This window comes from Oryctolagus cuniculus, chromosome 18, assembly GCF_051225735.1.
Source record: "Oryctolagus cuniculus isolate XC-2025 breed Fujian yellow rabbit chromosome 18, ASM5122573v1, whole genome shotgun sequence".
NCBI lineage: Eukaryota > Metazoa > Chordata > Mammalia > Lagomorpha > Leporidae > Oryctolagus > Oryctolagus cuniculus.
Window position 1 is genome coordinate 14,193,989 of NC_142884.1, and position 23,604 is coordinate 14,217,592.

At 60.0% G+C, this 23,604-nt stretch overlaps 1 protein-coding gene and 1 long non-coding RNA gene across 4 annotated transcripts in view; one reads left to right on the top strand and one right to left on the bottom strand.

The window, feature by feature from the left end:
- The first annotated feature begins 3,903 nt into the window (after positions 1–3,903).
- LOC149120786 (uncharacterized) overlaps positions 3,904–23,604 on the top strand; it is a 124,461-nt gene continuing 104,760 nt past the window's right edge. The window contains exon 1 of the long non-coding RNA XR_016224522.1: positions 3,904–6,254. This is a non-coding gene — a long non-coding RNA (uncharacterized LOC149120786). The remainder of the gene's footprint in view (positions 6,255–23,604) is intronic.
- LIPE (lipase E, hormone sensitive type) lies at positions 8,128–22,621 on the bottom strand. Of its 3 annotated transcripts, XM_089318775.1 has the most exons (11): positions 22,417–22,592; positions 15,557–16,092; positions 14,927–15,111; positions 13,505–13,595; positions 13,260–13,405; positions 12,961–13,146; positions 12,505–12,799; positions 11,650–11,877; positions 11,246–11,419; positions 9,036–9,457; positions 8,128–8,681 (listed from the first exon to the last, which is right to left on the bottom strand). In XM_089318775.1, the coding sequence occupies exons 6-11, from the start codon at positions 13,132–13,134 to the stop codon at positions 8,457–8,459; spliced, it is 1,518 nt and encodes a 505-aa protein (XP_089174901.1). In that variant the 5' UTR covers positions 13,135–13,146; positions 13,260–13,405; positions 13,505–13,595; positions 14,927–15,111; positions 15,557–16,092; positions 22,417–22,592; the 3' UTR covers positions 8,128–8,456. The 3 variants fall into 3 exon arrangements, with proteins under 3 accessions (XP_089174901.1, XP_051692317.3, XP_051692319.3); XM_051836357.3 differs by lacking the exon at positions 14,927–15,111 and having other exon boundaries at positions 22,417–22,621; XM_051836359.3 differs by lacking the exons at positions 14,927–15,111; positions 22,417–22,592 and adding an exon at positions 17,395–17,525.

Sequence of the window (23,604 nt, forward strand, 5' to 3'; positions counted from 1 at the left end):
CCTCTCCCTTAGAGTAAATGGGGGCCCCCAGGCATTGTGGCTTGAAGGGTTAAGCCACAGTCTGTGACACCAGCATCCCATATGGGTACCAATTCAAACCCTGGCTGCGCCACCTCCAATCCAGCTCCCTGCTAATGTGCCTGGGAAAGCAGCAGAAGATGGCCCAAGTGCTTGGGCCCCTGCACCCATGTGGGAGACTTGGAAGGAGTTCCTGGCTCCTGGTTTTGGTCTGGCCCAGCCCTAGCCATTGTGGCCATTTGGGGAGTGAACCAGCAGATGGAAGACCTCTCTCCCTCTGTCTCTCCCTTTTCTCTCTATAACTCTGCCTTTCAGATAAATAAAAGTAAAATATTTATTTATTTATAAAATAAATAAAAATAAAAGATTTATTTATTTGAAATACTGAGTTACAGAGAGAGAGAGGGAGAGACAGAAAGAGAGAGAGAGAGCGAGCGAACTCTTCCATCTACTGGTTCACTCCCAAAATGGCTCCCCGAGATGGGTCAGTCGAACAGGAGCCAGGAGCTTCATCCGGGTCTCCCACATGGATGCAACGGCCCAAGGCTTGGACCATCCTCTCCTGCTTTCCCAGCTCATTAGCAGGGAGCTGGATCAGAAGTGGAGCAGCTGGGGTTTGAACTGGTGCCCATATGGGATGCTGGCACTGCAGGTAGTGGTTTAACTAGCTGTGCCACAGTGCTGGCCCCATAAAAATAAATCCTTTTTAAAAAATAAATGGTGGGCCGGCGCCATGGCTCACTAGGCTAATCCTCCGCCTTGTGGTGCCGGCACACCGGGTTCTGTCCCGGTTGCCCCTCTTCCAGGCCAGCTCTCTGCTGTGGCCAGGGAGTGTAGTGGAGGATGGCCCAAGTGCTTGGGCCCTGCACCCCATGGGAGACCAGGAGAAGCACCTGGCTCCTGGCTCCTGCCATCGGATCAGCGCGGTGCGCCGGCCGCAGGGGCCATTGAGGGGTAAACCAACAGCAAAGGAAGACCTTTCTCTCTGTCTCTCTCTCTCACTGTCCACTCTGCCTGTCAAAAAATAAAAATAAAAATAAAATAAAATAAAATAAATGGAGCTCCCAAACACTCTTTCCAGGCTCTCAGGCCCTCTCTCCCCAGAATCAGGCATCCGTGCCAGGTCTGAGTCCAGTTGCCCAATGTGGCTTTCACAAGGCGTGTTGTGCCATCCATGGCCCTGGTGGAACCAGTCAGGCTAAGCTGACAAGTGAGGTGGGCCCTCTTCCCATCCTGAACCTGCTCTTTCCTTGAAGGCCAGCCCAGTGGGACTGGCAGCAGAACTGGAGGGACTCGGGGAGCTCTGGGTGTGTCCCCGAGGCTGCATCGGGGTGTGTTGTGTCTCTGTGGCTGTGTGGGGACTGCCTTGATACCTCCTTGAGTTGTCTCTGCGGCCTGGGGTGTGGCCTCGGAGGGGCTCTCCTTCTAGCTGTGTGTCCTCCTGTGATGCTCCACACTGTGTGCCTCTGGTTGGGTTTGCTGTGGTCCTGGAATTTCGACTGGGAGAAGGCAGCAATTATTATTAAGTAACTATGGAACCAGGAAACCTGGGTTCAAATTCTGACTGCCTTTTTTTTTTTTTTTTTTGACAGGCAGAGTGGACAGTGAGAGAGAGAGACAGAGAGAAAGGTCTTCCTTTGCCGTTGGTTCACCCTCCAATGGCCGCCGCGGTTGGCGCACCGCACTGATCCGATGGCAGGAGCCAGGAGCCAGGTGCTTTTCCTGGTCTCCCATGGGGTGCAGGGCCCAAGCACTTGGGCCATCTTCCACTGCACTCCCGGGCCACAGCAGAGAGCTGGCCTGGAAGAGGGGCAACCGGGACAGAATCCGGCGCCCCAACCGGGACTAGAACCTGGTGTGCCGGCGCCGCTAGGCGGAGGATTAGCCTAGTGAGCTGCGGCGCCAGCCTTTTTTTTTTTTTTTTTTTTTTTTTTTAAGATTTATTTATTTGTTTGAAAACCAGAGTTGAGAGAGAGAGAGAGAGATCTTCCATCTCTGGTTCACTCCCCAAATAGCTGTGCAATGGCTCAAGCTGGGCTGATCTGAAGCCAGGAACCAGAAGCTTCTTCCAGGTCTCCCATGTGGGTGCAGGGACCCAAGCACTTGGGCCGTCTTCCACTGCTTTCCCAGGCACATTAGCCGGGAGCTGGATGGGAAGTGGAGCAGCTGGGACTTGAACGGGTGCCCATAAAGTGGTGGCTTTACCTGCTATACCACAGTGCCAGTCCCCTGACTGCCTTTTATGGGCTTTGAAACCTGGGGCATGTCACAAAACACTTGACCTCAGTCTTCCCATCTGTAAAGTGGATTCTTGGAAATAGGGTTGTTGAGAGGATTAGACAAGTTCGTTTATGTAAAGTGCACAGAATTGTGCCTGGCACTTAGGAAAAGTTTTGTGATGATGATGAGGGTGATGATGATGATGATGATGGTCTGGTTGCTGGGGAAACATCAGTGAGCAAAAGCAAGTATTGGGCCAAGTACATGGCACAGTGGTTAAGATGCCTGCGTCCCATATCAGAGTGTCTGGGTTTGAGTCCTCACTTGGATTCCAAATCAACCTCCTGCTAATGCGTACCCTGGGAGGCACCAGATGGTGGCTGAAGTACCTGGGTCTCTGCCACCCACATGGGAGATGCGGGTGGAGTTCTGGAGTCCTGGCTTTGGCCTGGCCGGCCCTGGCTGTTTACAGGCCTTTAGGGAGTAGATCAGAGGATGGAAGATCTCTCTCTGCCTTTCAGTAAATAAAAGTATATAAATAAAACTTTAAAAATTCCAAACAGGGGCCGGCGCTGTGGTGCAGTAGGTTAATCCTCTGCCTGCGACGCCAGCATCCCATATGGGTGCTGATTCTAGTCCCGGTTGCTCCTCTCCCAATCCAGCTCTCTGCTGTGGCCTGGGAAAGCAGTGGAGGATGGCCCAAGTACTTGGACCCCTGCACCATGTGGGAGACCAGGAAGAAGCACCTGGCTCCCGGCTTTGGATCGGCGCAGCTCTGGCCATTGCAGCCATTTGGGGAGTGAACCAATGGACAGAAGACCTTTCTCTCTGTCTCTCCCTCACTGTCTGTAACTCTACCTCTCAAATAAATAAATGAAATCTTAAAAAAAAAAATCCCAAACAGCAGGGGCTGGCACTGTGGCATAGCAGGTTAAACTGCCTGCTGCACTGCTGTCATCCCATATGGGTGCCAGTTCGAGTCCCGACTGCTCCACTTCCGATCCCGCTCTCTGCTATGGCCTGGGAGAGCAGTGGAAGATGGCCCAAGTCCTTGGGCCCCTGCACCTGTGTGAGAGATCTGGAGGAGGCTTCTGGCTCCTGGCTTCAAGTCGGCACAGCTCCAGCCATTGTGGCCATCTGAGGGAGTGAACCAGCATATGGAAGACCTCTCTCTCTCTCTCTCTCTCTCTCTCTCTCTCTCTCTGCCTCTCATTCTCTCTGTGTGTAACTCTGACTTTCAAATAAATAAACAAGTCTTTTAAAAAAATTCCAGGGCCGGCGCCGCGGCTCAATAGGCTAATCTTCCACCTGGCGGCGCCGGCACACCAGGTTCTAGTCCCGGTCGGGGCGCCGGATTCTGTCCTGGTTGTCCCTCTTCCAGGCCAGCTCTCTGCTGTGGCCAGGGAAGGCAGTGGAGGATGGCCCAGGTGCTTGGGCCCTGCACCCCATGGGAGACCAGGAGAAGCACCTGGCTCCTGCCATCGGATCAGCGCGGTGCGCCAGCCGCAGCGCGCCAGTCACAGGGGCCATTGAGGGGTAAACCAACAGCAAAGGAAGACCTTTCTCTCTGTCTCTCTCTCACTATCCACTCTGCCTGTCAAAAAAAAAAAAAAAATTGCAAACAGCAGGTCATTGCTGTTGTTCCATCTGGTTGGGAATGGACGGGCAGCCTGGCAGTGGGCAGGCATGGTTGCAGAGTGGGGCATGTGAGACAGGATGTTTCTTGTGTGTTGTCCATGCGGGGAGTTGCGATTGTGTGCCTATGCCTGTGTTTGTGCTCACAGGTGAGTGTACAGAGATGCAGGGTACATGTGGGTGCAAAGGTGACGTCACTCCTACGGCGTCTCGTGAAGGCACATGTCTGGAGTGGTCTTGCCTCTCTGGCTTTGGCGTGCTGCATCTGGAATGCTGAGAGCCCCTCTCTCATCCCTGGGGCCGCTGTCTGACAGGTGACTCCCTCTAAAATGAGCCTCAGTTTCTGTCTGATGGGGATGGTGGGCCCAGCGGCCAAGGAGGAAACTCAAGGGTGAAAGGGAAGGTGGGAGGAGACTGGTGAGGCCAGGGAGAGGCTGAGAAATGTGATGGTGACGATGGCAGGGTGGGGACAGAGGCAGAGCTGCACAGAGGCACGTGCACATTTGTCCACCGGTCCCATAAGCATTTGCTGAGCCCCCGCAAGGTGCCTGGACCTCTGCTGGCCGTCAGTTCATCGTCTTGGGTGTCCAGATAGATGAAGACCCACGAGGAAGGCTGCTGTTGTCCCGGGCACCTGCCTGTCTCCATCATGGGCCTTAGAGACAGTCCTGAGCGCTGGAGACGCGGAGAAGGCGAGGAAGGGAGAGGTCCTGCCCCAGCCCGGTTCTTCCTGAGGCCTTAGGTGTCCAGATCAAAGTACGAGGCCGTGAGGGGAAGGGCCCTCCCTGGCCGGGAAACCCCCGTGAATCATTTTCTAATCATTGCCTCGTCGGAAAATGACACTTCTGCCCCTTCCTAATCACTATTTTTGACCCCAACCAGACCCAACGCCCACAGCAAGAAGGATTGGACACGCTGGTGTCACGGTGCCAGGGGAGGCGATAGCTGGGAGTCCCCAGGCTCCTCCCCTACACCCGGGCGTCCTGGCTCCCAGCCCCTCTCCTCCCTCTCAGGGCCTGTCTTTGTCTCTTTGTCCATCTCATCTGTGTTTTCCATCTCTCCCGTCTCTTTATATCTGCATCTTGCTCCTCCCTCACTGGGCCTCAATTTTTTCACTTGTAAAACGGGGATAATCATAAGAACCCGATCCCTTGGAGCTATGGTGAGGGAGATGTGAGATAATTATGTAAGGTGCTCGGCGCAGAGCCTGGCCACGGGAGACTCAGTACAAGACAGCGTGCTGGTGTTGTTATTATGATTATCTCTACATCAGTATCTGTGTTTCCCTGAGAGTCTCCGGGCCCCTCCTACTCTGGGTTCCTTTAGCAGACAGCACCCTGACCCTGACTGCCCTCATAGGGATGTGGAAGGGCCAGTTGGGGCCAGAGCTTCCCTAAGCCTCTGCCCTGTTCATCTTCAGGTCAGCTCCACCTTGGAACATTGCCCCTGGGGGGCAGAGCCTGGCTTGCTCGCATTCCACAAATAACCTCATAAAAATCTGAATTCCAAGTCTGTCATCGCTGGGCAGGCCGGGGACTGTGAGGACCGGGGGGTCCCACGCCCCTCCTCCCTCAGACTCAGAAGTCGGGACCTTCAACCCCTGCGTCCTGGGTCCTCAGTACCCCCTTTCCCCGCTTCAGCATTAGGGGCTCTGATTCCCAAGCCCCCACGGACCCGGCGTGGGTGTTGTGGTACAGCGGGCTGCTTCCCATCTCAGAGTGCCAGGTCTGGCTATTCCGCGCTCCGCTCCAGCTTCCAGCCAGTGCGTCTGGGCACCTGCCACCCCCGTGGGAGACACGGATGGAATTCTTGGCTTCTGGTCTGGGTCGGACCCAGCCCTGGCTGTTGCAGCCATTTGCGAAGTGAACCAGCCGAAGGAAGACCGATCTCTCAACTCTGTCTCTGTTGCTCTTTCAAATAAATAAATATAATAAATAAATAAAGACCCGTGGATCAGGCCAGCAAATAGCCCAGATAGGTGCCATCCAGAAACTCCATTCATGGCCATTCTGCCAGACTAAACCGCTCCCTTCGGTCTCTACAGAGGCGGGCCCTAATCGCTATCGTTGCTGTGATAAGGTACCCTTGACGTCAGTCACTATCAGGCAGCCAATAGACACTCCGCGTCCCACCTCCCTGGGCCACTCAGAGGTGCTCTCTCTAGTAGGCGGGACCCACAGCCAAGACGGACAGTCATAGGCTGTCGCAGACGCCAGTCTCCGCCAATCCGCGCGGGTCCGCCAATAGACCGGGAATCTGCGCGTTCCGGTCGGGTCCGCTCCGAGGCGAGCCTGTTCGGCAAGTCCGGCGGCATAGGCGCTTTCCAGCACGCCCAGTATTGGAATTCTGGACACAGTTCGGACGGGAAGCGGTGAGGCTTGGTGAGGCTTGCGGCGGAGGGGGGAACTCTACCAGGGCGAGCCCATTTTTTTTTTTTTTTCTGTGATAAACAGCCCGGGATATTCTGCCATCGTGTCCGTCCACCCATTCCCCGGCCCGCTGCCTGTCCTGCTCATCTATGCGTTCAGCCCTTCCTGCCCTCAGTTTCCCTCCGGCAGCCGCTCACTCACCGCTCGCTCGCACTCACCCACTCATTACTTAAACATTTCCTGGGGCTTCTGCTGTGTGTAGCCTCTTGCGGGGCGGTGGTGGCGACCAGGGTGAGTCAGGCCTGGGCTCTGCCCTCGGGGAGCCCGAGTCAGAGGGCAGGACAGACGCTGATGGGCAGGAGGGTGCAGGGGAGCCCAGGAGAGTCTCTTCTGGGTTTGGCGTGGTCAGGCAAGGGTTTCCAGAGGCGGAGCAGGAGCCAAGGCAAGGGTGGAGAAGAGGGCGTGGGGAGAGCGTCTGCAGGGCCAGTGCTGGAGTTGGACCTGGGGGAGATGAGGCTGCGTAGTGGGGAGCCATGGAAGGGTTTGGAGCAGGGGAGGACCAGGTCAGAGCTGGGAGGAGAGCGACTGGACAGGGCCCAGGCGGTGGCTGTGGCAGGGACCCAGGCAGGAGAGGATGGAGCCTGGGCCAGGGCAGAGGCTGAGGGGATGGGGCAGAGATCCGGGAGGAACAGGGAACAGGATATGGGGTGAGGGGCTGTGCAGGAGAAGCTCCAGAAGCTCAGGGGACAGGAAAGAGGAGCGGGTTGGTGGGTGGTGACAGCAACGGGCAAGAGGGTCTAGGAGGCACATGTGGTGGCTGTGGCTGGCCAGTGGGTCTGGGCCTGCAGGGGGCGCCGGGCTACTGCTTCCTCCCCACCAGTGGGTCTGGGCCTGCAGGGGGCGCTGGGCTGCGCCTCCCTCCCCACCAGTGGGTCTGAGCCTGCAGGGGGCGCCGGGCTACTGCTTCCTCCCCACCAGTGGGTCTAGGCCTGCAGGGGGCGCCGGGCTACTGCTTCCTCCCCACCAGTGGGTCTGGGCCTGCAGGGGGCGCTGGACTGTGGCTACCTCCCCACCACTTGCTTGCTGGGTGCACGAAGGAGGGCTCGCAGGTGAGGGGCCCCTGCGTCCCATCGCTCAGGAAACTGTTGGTTCCCGTCTGTGTCTCCCACCCTCACAGAACACCCCCCTGCGTCAGGCGCCCTCACTTTGCGCCTGATCCTCTGAGCAGGCAGAGGCCTTGGTCACTGCTCACTGGGGCTCCCAACCTGGCATGATTGTTCTGCCCTGCAAACTTGTACTCACCCTTTAAGGTCAAACTCTGCAGCCCTCCCTGCTACAAGGCCTGGAACTCCTGGGGGGCTGTGACCGCCTGGTCTGTGCCACCCCTTGCAGAATCAGGATCAGAAGCCCCCTGAGGTAGGCCTTGGGTGTGCAGCATCTCCATTGCAACCCCAGAGCCTACAAGTGGCGAGGCCTCCCGAGAGCCGGCTGTGGGGACTGTCACAGCTGGGCGGAGCTTGCCCTTGCAGTACCCTGGGTGTCCAGGTGGCTTCTGGTTTCCTGGGAACTTGGCTCTAGGTCCGTAGCCCTTGGGTCTGTTGGGGCCTTTCGGGTCCCCTGGTGGCTGTGGAGGCTGGGGTTGTAAAGACAAGTGGCCTGCTGGCACCAGGGAGGGCAGCGCCTACCCGGGGGCGTCAGTGGGGAAGGGCGGAGAACCCAGGGTCCTTGGCACTGCACCTGGACCTGGATTAACTCCGCGGGGGGTGGAGGACGGCTGGTCTGAGTGTCCACTTCCCTGCCCTGCTCCAGTTTTTGGCTGGGAGCAGCTTGAGTCCGATGCTGCCCCCTGGTGGGCGAGCACTCACCCATTTGAGAGAGGCCAAGCTAATTAAATACTTTTATTTACAACGGAAAGCGACCTGCGCAGGTCGCGGCAGCAGCAGTAGAAGGCAGTAGTGGAGTGCAGGTCCGGCTGCCTGGGTGGCGGGCGTGTGCGTCCTCCTCCCCTAGGCCGGGGTCTCAGCTTTCGGTCCCCCTGCTCCCCCTTTGCGGTCCCAGACTTTAAGGCATAGCCCGCCCCTCCCGACGGCCCCGGAGCCCCTCTCGAGGCCTCCCCGGGGCCGGTCCCGGAGCGCATTCACCACGGAGGCCGGCGCGGGTGGAACAATGTCTTTAGTGCGGCCCCCCGCAGCCCCCACCTCCTCCCCGCGTGGCTCAGAGCAGCGGCGGCTGCGCGGCGGGCGCGGGGTGGGTGAGCACGAGGCGGATGCGCTCCACGCACAGCTCGGTGGCCTCGCGGGTCTCGCGGCACAGCGCGGCCAGGCTCAGGAAGCCGTGGGGCAGGTCCTCCACCACGCGCAGCGTCACCGGCTGGCCCAGGCAGCGCAGCCGCCGCGCGAACATGACCGAGTCGTCCAGCATGGGGTCCAGCGCGCAGGCCTGCGGGCGGGGCGGGGTGAGGGTGGGGAAGGGGACGGATGAACGAAGAGGGGCGAGAAGGGAGGGAACAGGTGCAGGTGTGAGAAGGAAGAGTTGACCTGGGCGCCCTGGCCTCTGCCCAGCATCTCCCTACCAGCTCCCCCAGCCCCCACCTCTGCTCCTTGACTTACTAAGCCCAGCTCCCCCACCCGGACCTGGTGCGCCTCAGCCGCTGTAGCACAGGGAAAGAAACTCCCGCCCCCCCCACTCACCCTGCAGCCGCTCCCAGGCCACGGTCTCTCCCGGGCCCCACCTCTTCCCCAGCTGCACCCCCGCCCACGCCTGGCAGGTGCACGGTCCCTGTCCCGTGCTCACCACAATGTGCACGGGTGGCAGGGTCTTCAGCATGTTGTCGGGTGCCAGCAGCGGGGACATGAAGGGGTTCTTGACGATGGGCGAGGAGAACAAGGGCATGTGGGTGGCCCCCTGGCTGGAGATGCGCGGGTGGAAGCCCTCAGGGAAGGCGGCCCTGACGCCCTGGCCTCTGTCCTTGGCGCCGCGCTCCTCCCTGGCCTCCGCCTCTTCGACACTGTCCTCAGGCCGCAAGAAGAAGTTGACGTCGGAGGCCGAGGAGGGGCCCAGTGTCTCGGCCGACAGTGACATCTCGGGGGTGTCGGTGGCCTCGGAGCTGCCCTTCACGCTCAGGTCCTTCAGTGTCAGGCTCTTGAGGGAGTCTGTGCCCAGTGGGCCCTCGGGCTGGGCCAGCGCTGCTTCGGACACACTGCGGCGCATTGGCTCTGCGGGAGGGGCAGGGGCAGGGGGCTGGATGGGGCTCAGGTGAGCCTGGCTCTGCTGGGCACGGGGGTGGCTGGCGGGGAGTTCAGAAGGTGGGGCTGTGTCCCAGTGGAGGGGATGTGTGTGCCGTGACTGGGAGGGTGGAATGCGAGTTGGTTTACCTATAGGAACCTTCATTTCTTCCTCCTTACAAGGCAGATAAAAACAGTCCCTGGCTCACACAGGCTGTAAGAACTCTGGGATTAGATACCGCTACCCCCTGATCCAGCTACCCCCTGATCCAGCCGCCTCCCCAGCCCCAGCCCCGCAGCAGACCCAGCCTTGAGGTGATTCGCAGGCCCAGGAGGCTCCACAGCCCCCCGCTGGGAGAGTCCCCGGGGGTCCATTAGATTCCCAGGGACCCTGTCGCTGTGGCCGCCTGGATCTGCTCCCAAATGTTCGCGTTCTGCGTTTCTAGCTCTTCCCTGCGGGTGACCACAAGCAGTGCCCGAATGATGAGCTTCCAGCCCACCTTGGCCTCAGCTCTAGAAATTTAGTCAGACCCACGCTGCTTACCACTGGGGCCAGGCTCCTATAATAATTTCAGGTTTTTTTTTTTTTTCCACTTGTCTTTGTAAATGCATAAAGGCAAAAGTCCAGACACTGTGAGAATAACTGTGTAAAGTGCTCTGTGACCCAGAGGGCCCCTGAACAGAATTACTGGCACAGGACACAGCATCTTTTAAGAGTGCCTACTATGTACCAGGTGTTGGGCTGGGCCCTTGACACAAATAGGTGCGTGTGGTCCTTACAACAACCCAACGAGGCAGATACTCTTATTGTACCCATTTCGCAGAGGAGCACACCAAAGGTCACAATTACTGCTACTTGGCCATGTCGCTCCACGGCCAGTAACTGGCGGAGTGAGAAGCCAGTGTGGTGAGTGTGCCTCCAGGGGCTGCAACTGTCACCGTGATCCCACAGGGAAAAGCCCAGTGCCCAGGGCCCAGTGCTTCAAATTCAGCTCCTTTTTAATTGATTTTGTGTGCCTCTGCTTGCAGATCCTAAAATTAGAAAGTTAATTTAAAATAAAAGGCATTCAATTGGGAGAATTTTCTGAACAGGAACTGCATCGACTTCTGAAAAGGCGATTTCTAGTATTCACAGAATGCCCTTGGTGTTTGGTAGACACAGAAATAAGTTTTGAACTGGTTGTGCTTTAAATTCCTTAATAACGTTACCTCGGGAAGAACTGGATCCTGGAGGGACGTGGTGTTTAGCTGCCCGAGGGTCCTGCCACTGAGCCGAGGCTGAGAACCCCCTGCACTCCCACGGTCTGTCCCATGTTGGATCTCTCATCCTGGCTCCCAGGCCACCCCCCACCCCAGGGCGGGGGTATGGTGGGAGGTGGGGGACGACACATTAGCCCTAAGTGCCTGTCACCTGTTTGTGGAACTGAGGAGGGCTGCACCCCTGCCCGAGGGCTCTGGGAACTTGGGGTGGAGTCTCAGGAGAGAGAGTGGAGACACTGGCAGGCACTGAATGTTTCCCAGGGCTCAGGCCTGTGTGAATGAGGCCATTGAGAAATCCAGCTACTGCAAGTGCTGGGGCCCAGAGGTGACCTGGGGCATCAGAATTCCTGGCTTTCCCACCTGTGGAATCCCACCTGTCATGGAAAATCTAGGCTTTGCGGCAGGGCCAGAAGTGGGTATGGGGCACTGGCCGGACCCTGGGTTGTGGCTCCTGCCCTGCACCGGGCTGTCCCTCCTGGCTGCCCTGGCTTGGCTATGTGTAAGGAGGCTGTCACTTACCTGACATTGGTGCTGAGCTCTTGGCTTTGCGTCCGCTCAGCTCCAGGAAGGAGTTGAGCCACGAGGAGGCGCCCAGGCGGAGGTCTTTGAGGAGCAGGGCTGTGTCCCGCCGCATGAGCCCCATCATGCCCAGCGCCTTCTGGTCTGAGTTGGAGTGGTCTTCTGTCTGTGCACCTGCAGAGTGTGTGTGCCGGGGCCGGGCTGGTCTTAACGCTCAGCATTTTGGGCACCTGTGCCCCAGGGATCTGACTGCCTCGGAAGGAACATGGCCAGGAAGGAGTACCAGGTTCCTCTGCTAAGCCCCAGCTTCCTTAGTGCCGGGAGTCCAGGGTCCCAGCCCCCTCCTCCCTCAGACCCAGGGGCCTGGGCCCCAGCCCAGGGCCCCTAGGCAGCGTGGGCCTCACCTGCGTAGGCGCTGACACACTTGGAGAGCACGCTGAGCGGCAGCAGGGGGTCCATGAGGCTCAGCAGCCGGGAGGGAGAGGCGGCCGACTGCAGCAGTGTGGCCGGGTAGGCTGCCATGATGCCATCTGGCACCCGCACGCCATAGGCTGCAGCCCGAAGGGACACGGTGAAGCAGAGGTTGCCGCCGGCGCTGTCTCCCGCAAGGCAAATCCGCTCTCCTGTTGAGCCTGGTTTTGGAGTCGGGGGTTGGGGGTGGGGGCTTGGTCACAGCCTGGTGGGGGGTGGGTACTGGGGAGGGAGGAACTCAAGTTCTGAGCTAGAACTGGGCTCTCAGAGGTGGCGTGTGGGGCTCCCCAAAGTCTAGAAGGCTACAATTTTAGAGACTGGTAAACTGAGGCAGGGATCTGGATCCATTTGGTGGAGTGGTCAGTGGGTCAGGAAGACTTGGGACATGGAGAGACCCAGAGATCAGGGAGTTCTGGGGGAGTCTGGGGAGTGGAAGGTCAGGGTGCAGGCTGGCAGCGTAGCCCCAGGCAGGCCGGAGCCTGCTTAGTGCCTCGGTGCACTTCCAAGATGGTGGCATTTCAGGAGGGGGGCTCAGAGTTGTTGGCGCATGGGTCAGGAGGCTGACAGGGCAGGGAGCAGAGGCCAGCAGAGGGCCGGGAATGGACGGCAGCAGAGGAAAAGGTAAAGAAGGCGGAGGCAGGGGAGCCAGTGGTGGACTTGACGGGAGCGGGGTGAGCAGGTGGCCGGAGGGGGGAGGCAGGGGTGAGGATGGGGCCCGTGTATGAGGAGGAGGCTTGAGGAACCACGTGCGCGGGTCACTGCCCCTGCAGTTCTGGGCGGGGGCTCACCAAGGAGGGCGCAGTGCTTGACGGCCCAGCAGTAGGCGTAGAAGCACTCCTCCAGCGCGCGCGGGAAGGGGGCCTCGGGGGCCAGGGAGTAGTCAATGGAGAGGATGGGGACGCCCAGCTCTTGGGCCCAGCTCTTGAGGTAGGGCTCGTGGGATTTGGAGGTCTGGGCCACGAAGCCGCCGCCGTGGATATGCACCACCAGCGACCGGGAGCGGGGTGCCTGCTGGCCGCGGGGCCGCAGCTCCAGGCTCCGCGGGCCCTCGGACTTGGCCAGGATGTTGAGTTCCTCGCTGTCCTGCAGAGAAGGAAGAAGGAGGCTGGGGAGGGCCTGCCTGGGTCGCACCGTCCCAAGGGATGTGGCTCAGCGAGGCAGGGAGGGCTTCTGGGGCAGGTGTGGGGAGGGGCGCCCGTGCTCTCTGGCTCTGCACCTGTTCCCGGCTTAGGCCAGGGCCTTACCTGTCCTTCACGCAGGTCGTAGGAGATGAGCCTGACGAGGACGGGCCCAGGGCCCGTGTGGGCCAAGGGTGGCGAGATGGTGACTGTGAGCTTGGGGTCGGAGGTCAGCGGCATGTTAAAGGCCTCGGGCGGCAGGCTGATCAGTCGGCTCACCCTCACGTTAGCCGACGTCATATTGGCCAGAGACTGGGAGAAGGAACAGAAGGGGTGCTGGGGAGGGGCTGCCTACCCTCTGGCCCCCAGCGTTCCCCTCCTGTGCCATCCCGGGGCCCTGGGGTGCCCATGTGCGACAGGCTCACCGAGAGTACTTCAATCTCCGTGATGTTCCAGAAGGCTTTCCAGAAGTGCACGTCCAGGTTCTGTATGATCCGCTCAAACTCGGCCCCACGCAGCTCTGGGTCGATGGCGAAGCGGCCGCTGGTGAAGAGGGAGCTGGCGGTCACACCTGGGGGTCGGGAGGGGCGTCAGGCTGCTCAGGCCGGGGTGGGGTGGGGGGCAGGGACAGGAAGGGGCGGCGAGCAGAGCCTGGCTGGCTGGCACTCACTGAGACCCGTCTCGTTGCGCTTGTAGTGCTCCCCGAAGGACACCAGCCCGATGGAGATGGTCTGCAGGAAGGGCCGGATGGCGGGCGTGAACTGTGGAGAGACAGGCGGGGGTGAGGGGCAGTAGACATTTCCCGAGCTCCTGCTGCGCGCCAGGCGCACGCGACCTGACAAGCAAATGGAGACATGATGATAAATGACTGCATGTGAATGACGTGAGGGAAAAGACAAAGACCACAGGCCGAGGGGACACGGAGATGCTGAGGGGTTAGAGGGCACAGCAAGTGCAGGAGCTCAGGGCTGGGCCCGTGCTCGGCAGGGGGAGCCAAAGCCAGGGGGCCAGAGTGGGCAGGAGCTGGGGTCAGAGACGAGAAGGGGCCCAGCCAGGGCTTAGGCGGAGCAGTGAGATGACGCAGGGGTGTCCTGACAGACGGGGCAGGTGGGAGGGGGAAACAGCGACAGCCTGACGGGTACAGGGATCTTGGTGCAGGAAGTGCCGGGTGGGGAGACTGAGGCCCACACTCAGGGCTCTGTGGAGGAATGCGGAGATACCACATCTGAGGGGGTGGTGCTGAGACGGCGCCACCGGAAACAAAGCCAGGAGAGGCCGAAGCAAGAGGCCACCGAGGTTCCTCTGTGCACTCCGCACACGCCGGCCACTGGGCTGGAGCAGGGACGCAGCAGGGCCGTGACGGCTGGGCCCGCACACAGTGGCTGTCAGGTGGCCCTGCTCCTGGCTGCCGGCCCACTGGGCCAGAGAGCGCGGGGTTTCTGGCTGTTGTGGTCAGGAGGCAGGTTTAGGCGGTTCCAGGATCTCTTTCCCGTGATTTCCATACCCTGGCCAGTACTTGTGAATCTGGCCTGGGGAGGGGAGGCTCCCAGGCTGGGGTGCTGAGGACAGCTGAGGCCTGTAGGCAGGGGTGGACGGGGCACGGGGCAGAAGGTCTCTGACTGCCCAGCTTGGCTATCACTGCGGTGGGGGGTGGTCCAAAGAGGTTCAGAGTGGCTCAGGGGTCACACAGCTCCAGATGCTCCTGCTAAGGCTCCCTGGTGCAGCTGGGGCCTGGGGGACCCGGCACTGACCCCACAACAGGGGCACGCTGGGCCTCCACCCTGAGCCTGGCCGTCCCAGTGTGCTCCTATTTTTACCCAAGTCTGAGAGCCGTGGGGCTGCCTGACTCCGTGTGTGATGAGCTATGTTTCTCCGAGGCTGGTCTGGGTTGGGGCGGGCAGAGGGTAGAAGGCGAGATCAGGGAGGGGAGCAGCAGTCAGGTCTCTGGCACCGGCACTGACGCTCGGCGGCTCTCCCCAGGCCTGAAAACCCTGCCTCTGAGCTCCCTGAGTGAGCAGGGAAGCCCTGGGTCCCGATCCAGGTCCGCAGCGGAGGGCTGGCCCCCTCCCTCCTACAGCTCCAGTGGGGATACCTCCAGGGGGTGCACTCATTTCCAGTAGGCCTCTCGACTAACTCCAGGGGCCATCAGGTAACAGAAGTGAAGGGCTGGTGTTGTGTTGCGGCAGGTTCAGCCGTCACAGCACTGGCATTCTCCGTGTCAGAGCACCGGTTCAAGTCCCTGTGCACTGCTTCTGATCCCGTTCCCTGCTCATGCGCCTGGGGTGACAGAGAAGATGGCCCGAGTGCTGGATCCTGGCTTTGGCCTGGCCCAGCCCTGGCCATTGTGGGAATGACCCAGCAAATGAAAGATTGCTTTCTCTGTCTTTCTGCCTTCCAAATAACTAAATAATTAAAAAAATAAAAAATTAAAAAACAAAACCCAGAGTGGACAAATTCCCTGACTGTAAGACAGTAAACAGTAGTGGGTATCCAGGTGAAAAAGAGCTGTGTGAGTTCAAGAGTTCCCACTATTTGATAGATGTGGCCCAGGGCCATGAGTGTGAGATACTGGGTGCAGCTTTGAGCTCCAGCCGACTTCCCCTTTCTCTCTTTTCTGAATTCAACAATACTGAGCATTGTGGCTACTCTACTATTGAGCCAGGTCGGGGGCCATCAGTGCCTTCACCGTGGGCCCAGTGGGGCATGGGTAGGGGGGACTCACTTGGAAGCCCAGGCAGCGGCCGTAGAAGCAGCCCTTGTGCAGCGTCACATACTCCCTCAGGAAATCAGCAGTCAGCCTCTCGTCACCCTCAAAGAAGAGCCCTCCTGGCCGGTTGGTGGCCAGCAGGCGCTGGGCGTAGTAGGCCAGAGCGCGGAGCTGGGTGAGGGCAGCCAGGTAGGCCTCCAGCTCAGCCAGATTGTGGCTGGTGCGGAAGAAGATGCTGCGGCGGTTGGAAGCCACGTAGCGGGATTTGTGTAGCAGGTGCGCCAGGCAGCAGCGGGCTGTGTGCACCAGGCTGCGGAACCCATTGGCTGGTGTCTCTGCGTCCAGGTCAAAGAGGTGCGCCACGCCGAGCAGGCGGCCCAGGGCCGGCTCCAGCCCCAGTGCCTGTTCCCGCACACCGGCAAAGACGCTGGACAGGCGTCGTGCTGTCTCCCCAGGGCCCTGGCTGGAGAAGAATGCCATATTGTCTTCTGCCAGGGTCACCAGCGACTGGGTCATCGTGCGCAGGTCCATGCTGTGTACAAGCCTTGAGGCTGTGGGCAGGTGGGGAGGTCTGTTAGGCAGGGCAGGATCGTCCTTACCAGCTGGGGCCCAGGAGTCCAGGCCCCCAGCTCTTCCCTCCCTCAGACACAGGAGTTCAAGCCCCAGCCCCTCCCCTCTCAGACCCAGGAGTCCAGGCCCCCAGCTCTTCCCTCCCTCAGACCCAGGAGTCCCTGCTGTCTCCTGTTTGGGACTCAGGACCCCGTTGTCCCTGGACCCAGGAGTCCAGACATGCCAGCGAGCCCACAAGAATCTGCTTGCCCAGCTCCTGCGTCTTTCCCGTGGCCCCGGAGTTGGCCAGCACTTCCTTCTCCCAGGGTTCAGGCGCCTGTCTCTGCTTATTCTCCCGGCTCAGGACATCTCCTAGGATCTAAGAAGTCTGGATGCCCTGCTGGTCACTCATCTCAGGACCTAGGGGGTCCAGGCCCCCAACCCATCCTTTCTCCGCAGGCCCCAGGTGTCATCCATTTGCCTTTCCTGTTCAGGCCCAACCTACCCAGTCTAAACCCTAGGACCCTGGTGCCCAACCCCAGCTCTGCTCCTGAACCCAGGGGTTCTTCCAGGGTTCCAGCCTTCCTAAAATCCTAGTCTCTCAAGTCTGCCTGTGGAGCCCCCTCAAAACTCCAGCGCCCTTGCTGTCCTCTGTGGGGTCCTCAGACCTCGTTCTCACTCTTCTGTCAGCTGCGTCTCCTGGCCTCCGGCCCTGTCTACTCAGCCAGCAAGCAGGCCTGCCTGGAACGGTGGTACTCATCGCCGCCACTGGCCTTGAGCTCACTCCATGTCAGACCCACACTGGGGCTCTGTGCATCTGCAGTATCTAGCGCTCTAACCTTCTGTGTCCCAGATGCCGACGGTCGGATCTATTATTGCTGGCACCCCCATTTCACAGGAGAGGACACTGAGGCCCAGGGGTGTTAAGTAAGGAGCTAAGGCTGCATTGCCAGTGACAGAGCCAATTCTCTGCCCAGCTCTCTGGGTTCAGAGCTGCAGCTCACGCCAGCCTCCTTCCCAGGACTCTAGGACTTGCCCTGTCCTGTGCCGGACGCCCCACACCCCTTCCTAAGATCCTTGTCACAGGCACCCTAGATGCTGTCACTCAGGTCTCAACACTCCGCCCTTGCCCGCTTTGGTGAGGATACCACCACCATCAGCCCCAGGACTCTCTTCTCTCCCGAAGCCAGGCTCCTAGGTGCCTGGCCCCTGTTACTCTAGAAGAAAGTGTCTGTCTCCTCTCCCTTCCAGGCCCTGGGGTCCAGCAGAGGCCGTTCCTGCCTCCCAGCCGGCCCTGCACTCACCCCTCCCAGGCCTCTCCGGAGCTGGAGCTCCCCGGACTGGGACTGCTGCTTTGTGGCTGGTGCCAGTAGCAGCCTGGGGCGATAAAGCAGGGAGGGCGGCTTGCCTGGGGTGTGGCCACCGCTCCACCTCCCACCCAGAAAGGGCAGTGAGAACCACGTGCTATAAACAGAGCAGGGAGCCCAACTGCCTGTCTCCACCCCCAAGACAACTGGGAGTCCTTGTCCTAGGCTCCTGTGCCTTAGAACCCAGGGGCCCAGGGCCCCAGCCCCCTCCCCTTCGGGACCCAGGAGTCTCAGCCTGAACAAATAAACTGTCCCCTCTCACCCAGCCGGCCGCCCTCCTCCCCAGAGTGGATGCAGGGAGCCAAAGGCCCAGTGATTTCAGCTCCTGCCCTCGAGCTGGCCCTGGCACAGCAGGCCCCAGCTGCTGGGGGGAGAGAGCCAGCCCTGCCTGTCCCTCCTGGGAGCACAGAAGCCGATTAAGGGCAGTGCCAAGCTCAGCCCGGGGCCTGTCACAGGCCCTACTCGGGGTGCTCCCACACTGAGTGCCCTGTGTCTGCCCCTTCCCCTTCAAGCCCACCCCCACCTCCCAGGCTGACAGCTCACCTGAGTACCCCGCGTGTCCCCTGCACCTGGCTCTTTCTCACCCTCTCAGGGCTCCCTGGCCACGCCCCCTCTCTGAGATAGGCATCGGGGGCTCCATCACTGTCTGCCCTGATTCTGTGCTTGTGCTTCCCGGCTTCTACACACTCTGTAATTGCACGTTTGCTTGTTTACATGCAGGCTGTCTGTCTCCCTCAGGACAGAACCCCTTTATGGAGCCCAGAAGCTTCTAAACAATGGGGGAGTGGCTTTAGTGAGAAGAATACAAAATGACAGCTACAAATCCACAGGGCTCTAGGGGGAGCCGGTCCACGTGACGGACATCCATAGGGCACAATGGGAGCTGGAAGAGGACAGCCCCTTCCCCAGGGCTGGCAGACAGGTGGACAGATGGACAGAGGGATGCCGTTCTAAGCTTGGTAGAGCCGCACGCCACTGCTGAGTGGTCCTGGATGAGTGCCCCTGCCTCTGGCCACTCCGCCCAGCCAGGCGGGAGGGCACTCTGCGTGGGGCTTGCTCTGAGGGCTCCTGCAGCCTTGCTAAGATGGGGACCAGGCTGTTTCTCTCTGGGACACTTATCACCATCGGACACACTGCACAACTGACTCCTCGTGCTGCCCGCCGCCCCCACTAGATTACAGGCTCCCTGCTGGCAGGGATGTTTGCTGGTTTTGTTCGGCCCTTGGCCCGGCGCACAGCCGGCACTTGGGAAATGCTGACTGCCTGACGTTGCCATCTCCCACTTTGTAAACCGAGTCCCGTGAGGAGAGAGGAGCGCTCCGACCCAACAGGCCGCTTGAACAAAGCCATGGGGAAGGGGCTGGGCTCTAGGCCCGCACGACTTGAGGGCCCTGCCCTTTGTCCTGTTCTAAGCAGAGCTCCCTGAGGGCTGGGCCAGATAGAGCTGGGCAGAAGGGGTGTTGAGGTTGCCAGAAACTTGCTTAGAATCCCAGGCAGAGGGCACTGGGACAGAGGCAGGTTCACCAGGGCCATGGGTGAGGAACGGGGCAGAGGCAGGGCCAAGGCAGCTTGGGGGGTGTCCAGCTGACTGGGTATCAGCCCTTTGCCTTCAAGAGCTACAGGACAAATAGACCCAGCCTGGACTTCAGCCCCTGGGGACCTGGCAGGGGTGGGAGGGGTGGCGGGCAAAGAAGGGTGGGGGGATGGAGGAACGGTCAGGTCTGGGGCCTGGGGTGGGGAAGGGCTTCTGAAGGGGGCGCCTGGGACCCTGGGATCTGATGCAGGTGGGGACAAATGACTGTGGCTGCTCCTGAGAAGTGTGTGCAAAAAAAAAAAAAAAAAAAAGCAATGCTGTGTGCAAGCACTGCTCTCTCCATCACCCACCCCACCGCCCACTGGGTGGGCACTGCTAGCTTCCCCTTTGGGCAGGTGAGGGGACTACTGAGAAGCTCGGGTCACAGAGCCAGCCAGGGGGCAGCTCCAGGATGGCCCCGCTGGCTTCTGCTGGTGTCACCAGTATGTCCAGTGTGCCTATGTTTCTCCTGCTGTATCTGGGCCTCAGCTGTGTGCCTTCTGGGTGGTCAGGTAGGTGTGCATGTGTGTGTGTGTGTGTTCTCGGCCTGTGAGCTTCCATGGGCACATGTTGCTATATGTAGGAATATATGTATATGGGTACCTACATGTATGTCCATGTGTCCTGGTCTCCATGTGTGTATACACAACACTCCTCTCCCCATCTGCTCAAGCTGGAAGCCAGGGCATCATCCTGGCCACCTCCCCCTCTGCACACCCCCTCCCTCCCATCCAATCCACCACCCAGTCCTGTCCCAGCTGCCCCCTAGGAGCCTCTGGAACCTGGCCCTCCTCCAACTCCAGCCTCAGCTGGATGATTCTGGCTCTTTATGTGTCTGACTGTGTCCCCTCTGACATGTTGTCCACATAGCAGCAAAATCCCGTCACACGCTCTCAGCCCTTCAAAGCCCCCTGCCTTCCTCTCAGGATAAAGCCCCAAGCCCAGGACACGGCCTCCCGGAGCGGGCGCCATCCTCTTCGCTCAGGCTGCCCGACCCGGCCTCCTCTTACCACTCCTGCCTCCCTCCCTCTGCCGTCTGTGCTGCTTCCTTGGGCCTCAAGGTCTCCGCCTATGCCGTCCTCTCTGTTGTCTCTGCCCATCCTTGGGTTCAATGCCAGTGCCTTGAGGAGCCGCCCTCTGTTGCATTCTCAGGGATTTTCCTCTGTGGTTTCTATCACAGTTTACAAGTGTAGTCTTAGCGCAAGCATCCCACATCAGAGTGCCTGGGTTCGAGTCCCAGCTCTGGTCCCGATTCCAGCTTTCTGCTAATATACATCCCGGGAGGTAGCAGGTCCCTGGGTCCCCTGAGAAATCTGGATGGAGTTCCCTGCTTCTGGCTTTGACTTGGCCCAGCTCTGGCTGTTGCAGGCATCTGGGGAGTAAACCACTAGATGGGAGATGTCCTTTCTGTCTCTCTGCCTTTCAAATATATTTAAAATTTTTTTTTACAATTATAGTCTTATTTGATCAATACCCATGTCTCCAGCTCAACTGTTGAGCGCGAGCCCAGGCCCAGCACAAAGTGTCTGCAGAATGCCTGCTGAGGGGGCCTGGTCAGCAGCAGCCTTTCTGCCCTCACTGGCCAGATAAGGAAGTCCAGGTGGCCTCACGCTCTCGGCGCCTCAGTGTCATCGTCTGAGAAATGGGGTGATCCTAATGACGATATCCTCGTCCAGTTACTAGCGAGATCAAACTGATGACAGGGACTCCTCTAGCCAGCCCAGATGCCCCTGGGGCAGGGTGGGGTCTGGTTTACCTACTGAGGCCTGGCACCAGGGAGTGTCAGGAAATGACAGGCCCACCTCCAGGAGCTTGGGGGAATGAGCCTTTGGGAGTAGGTGGGTTCATAGGTTTGTGAGTAGGACTGGCTGGGCCCCGTGCAGGGAGCCCTACCCAATCAGATTCTGCCTGACTCCTCATGACAACCCTAGGGGAAGCATGGTTATTAATATCTCTGTGTTGCAGCTCACACATTCCTTCAGTTATTAATCCAGTAAATATTTGAGCGCCTATGTGCCTGATATACTAGGCTCTGACAATACAGGGTAAACAAGGCAGGCACTGGCTGTCCTGCTCTTGGGGTGGTCACCGTCAGGTGGATCACCAGTAATAAAAACCTCCACCTCTCCCCTGGGCTTGCTGTGTGCGGCAGCAAATGCCCTACACTCATCCAAACCTGGCCTCCTCCCCCACTGCACACCCTCGTCCGATCACCATCCAGTCCTGTCCCCTCTGCCACTAGGAACCCCTGCAACCTGGCCTTCCTCCCTGGTCTAGGGTCTACAAATCAGGTGCCCCTCAAACCTATTTCAGAAAATCGAGGCAAGGAAGAAGGCGCCTGTCGCACAGCACATCGTGGCTCCTGGCTCGAGGACCCGAGTCTCCGACAGCCGCGTTCTAACCGTGGCCTGTGCCGCCTCGGGGAGAGTGAGCATCCTGCTCGCCAGGCTGAGCATGGTGCCGTGTGGCAAGGCGTGCCCTCGGGCTGCAGTCTGAGCTCTGAGCCCGTCTAAGCCTTTCTGAGCCGGTGCAACTGCAAGTGGAACCAACTCCAGTGCTACCTTTGGCTGATGATGGGGAGTAGAGAGAGGGGGATGGTGAGTATGGGATGGGGCAGTTTCTTTCCTGAATGGGAACTTCATGCAGGTCTTTCCCTAGATTCATAAATACTCATAACTGGGCAAGGACTTAACGCCTGCCCTACTTGAGGTCTGCAGCACGCCTGCTGGTCTGTCAGTCTTTGTCCAGCTTTTTGACTAATCTAGGAACCTAGGCGACAGCTCCCCCCTCTCCTCCTGAGAGACGGCGTGGTGGTCTGAAGCCAAGCAGAGCCCCCTTGTCCTGGAAGTGGTGGGGGTCAGGGTGCTAGGAACTGCAGCTGGTCCGAGCAGGTGGACTGACAGAGTGGATGAATGCCTTGGTGAGATGGGGAAGTCAGGCCTGGGATAGGCTGGGGTCGGGGGGTCCGTTGCACTCACTACAATGGGGCACCCCTTCCTCCTACTTCTCTCTGACTCACCCCTAAACTTCCGCTTTGGATAGCAGCCGGTAAACTTCTCCATGATCCTCTCAAGTGCGCTAGGGACCTGGAATCCAACAACTTCCCAGGTGGGGGAAACACTGGGGACAGCAGTTGCCCTTGGCTTGTACCCCGAGCGAGAACCCTGGGCCTGGAGGCTTGCATTGCGGACCCCACTCCCCAGACTGTCCTGCGGCGCCCGGTGGTGGGACACTCACACCACCTCCTTCCCCACGCCCCCCGCGCAGCGGCCACGGGCCAGGGCACGCGCGCCCCCGTTCTCGCAGCAGTGGGTCAGTCCACTTGTTCCCAGTTCCCTGCAGGATGTGCGGACTTCCTCCCCGGCTGCTCGCCCCCGCGCGCTCACCTTTGGCCTTGCCTCTCCGCCACAGCCGGCGACTGCGAATCCTCGACCCCTCTTTGGCCCTCTTCGAGGCCTGTGCCCCATCGGCCCCGGCGGGCCCCGTTCCCCCTGCAGACTCCATCAATTCTCGGCGCGGGCCCCGCGCGGGGGCCGATCCCAGCCGCCAGGCCCCGCCCCGAGGGCCAATCCTTACTACACACCACCGCCGGGCCCCCATGTCACCCAATCCCGGGCTCGATCCTGTCCGGGTCCCGCCCACTGAGCAATCCTGGCCTCGCTCCGCTGCCGGCTCCGCCCCCAACCCCCAGGGCAGAGGGCCTGGCCCCGCCCACGCGTTAAAGGGCCCGCGCACAGGCTAAATGCAGCCCCGGAGGCGGTGAGAAGCGCCCTTCAGGCCGGTCTAGCGTGGCGTCTTGGGGTCACTCCGACACGTGCTGTGGCTCAGTTTCGCCATCCCACTCACCTTCCCACGCAGGGATCCCCTAGAACGCGGCCTAGCCCGCCCGCCGGAGGGGGAGAGCGGGGCGCCGCCAATCCTCCTCTAGGGGGCGACGGGGCCGGGGTCGGGGTCGGGGGCCGGGGATGGAGGGGGCGGGCCGAGTGCGCCGGCACCTCAAGGCCGGGGCGGGGCGCCAGCATGGAGGCGTGGCTGTGCCTGGGCGCCTTAGGAGGAGGAAGCCCCGCCTTTCCCTCCTCCCCTGTCTCCTTGAGTACTCTCTTTCTCTGGATTCTTTAACTCCCTGCCCTTGCCCTCTTCTAGAGAACGGAAGGGAAGAAGGAAGAATTCGGGGCGCCTGCGCGCTAGCGTTTAGGCCAATGGGTGGCTGGCGCAGAGGAGCGAAGTCGTGGCAGCCGCGCGCCCAGAAAAAGGCGGGAAACAGTAGAGGCGCGAAGCTCGCGCATGCGTACAAGCCAACTGCCGCTAGGGCGTCTGAGCCCAGGGAGCCTCCTTCGCGTTCGCTCTGTGGTGCGAACATGCCATGAGACTGGGCTCTGGAAGCCTAGAGAAACAGCTCTTGGTCGTCAGTGCCGGAAAAATCAAAGCCTTGGTGCCTCCTCGCCTCCCAAAGCACACAAGCAGCTCCCTCACCGAGGCACTGATTACCCTTTATCCTCAGCTCCTAGAGAGAGAGAGAGACCACCCTGGCCACCTCCCTGGACTGCGGCCTCAGAGTGGGGCTGCGTTGCTTC

Excerpts from the sequence above, each read along its gene's own strand:
- LIPE (XM_051836357.3), bottom strand. The coding sequence starts at position 22,534 with ATGGAGTCTGCAGGGGGAACGGGGCCCGCCGGGGCCGATGGGGCACAG. Across the intron at positions 13,406-13,504 it reads GCGCAACGAGACGGGTCTCA|GTGTGACCGCCAGCTCCCTC; the intron begins GTGAGTGCCAGC and ends CCCGACCCCCAG. Across the intron at positions 13,147-13,259 it reads CGGAGATTGAAGTACTCTCG|TCTCTGGCCAATATGACGTC; the intron begins GTGAGCCTGTCG and ends TCCTTCTCCCAG.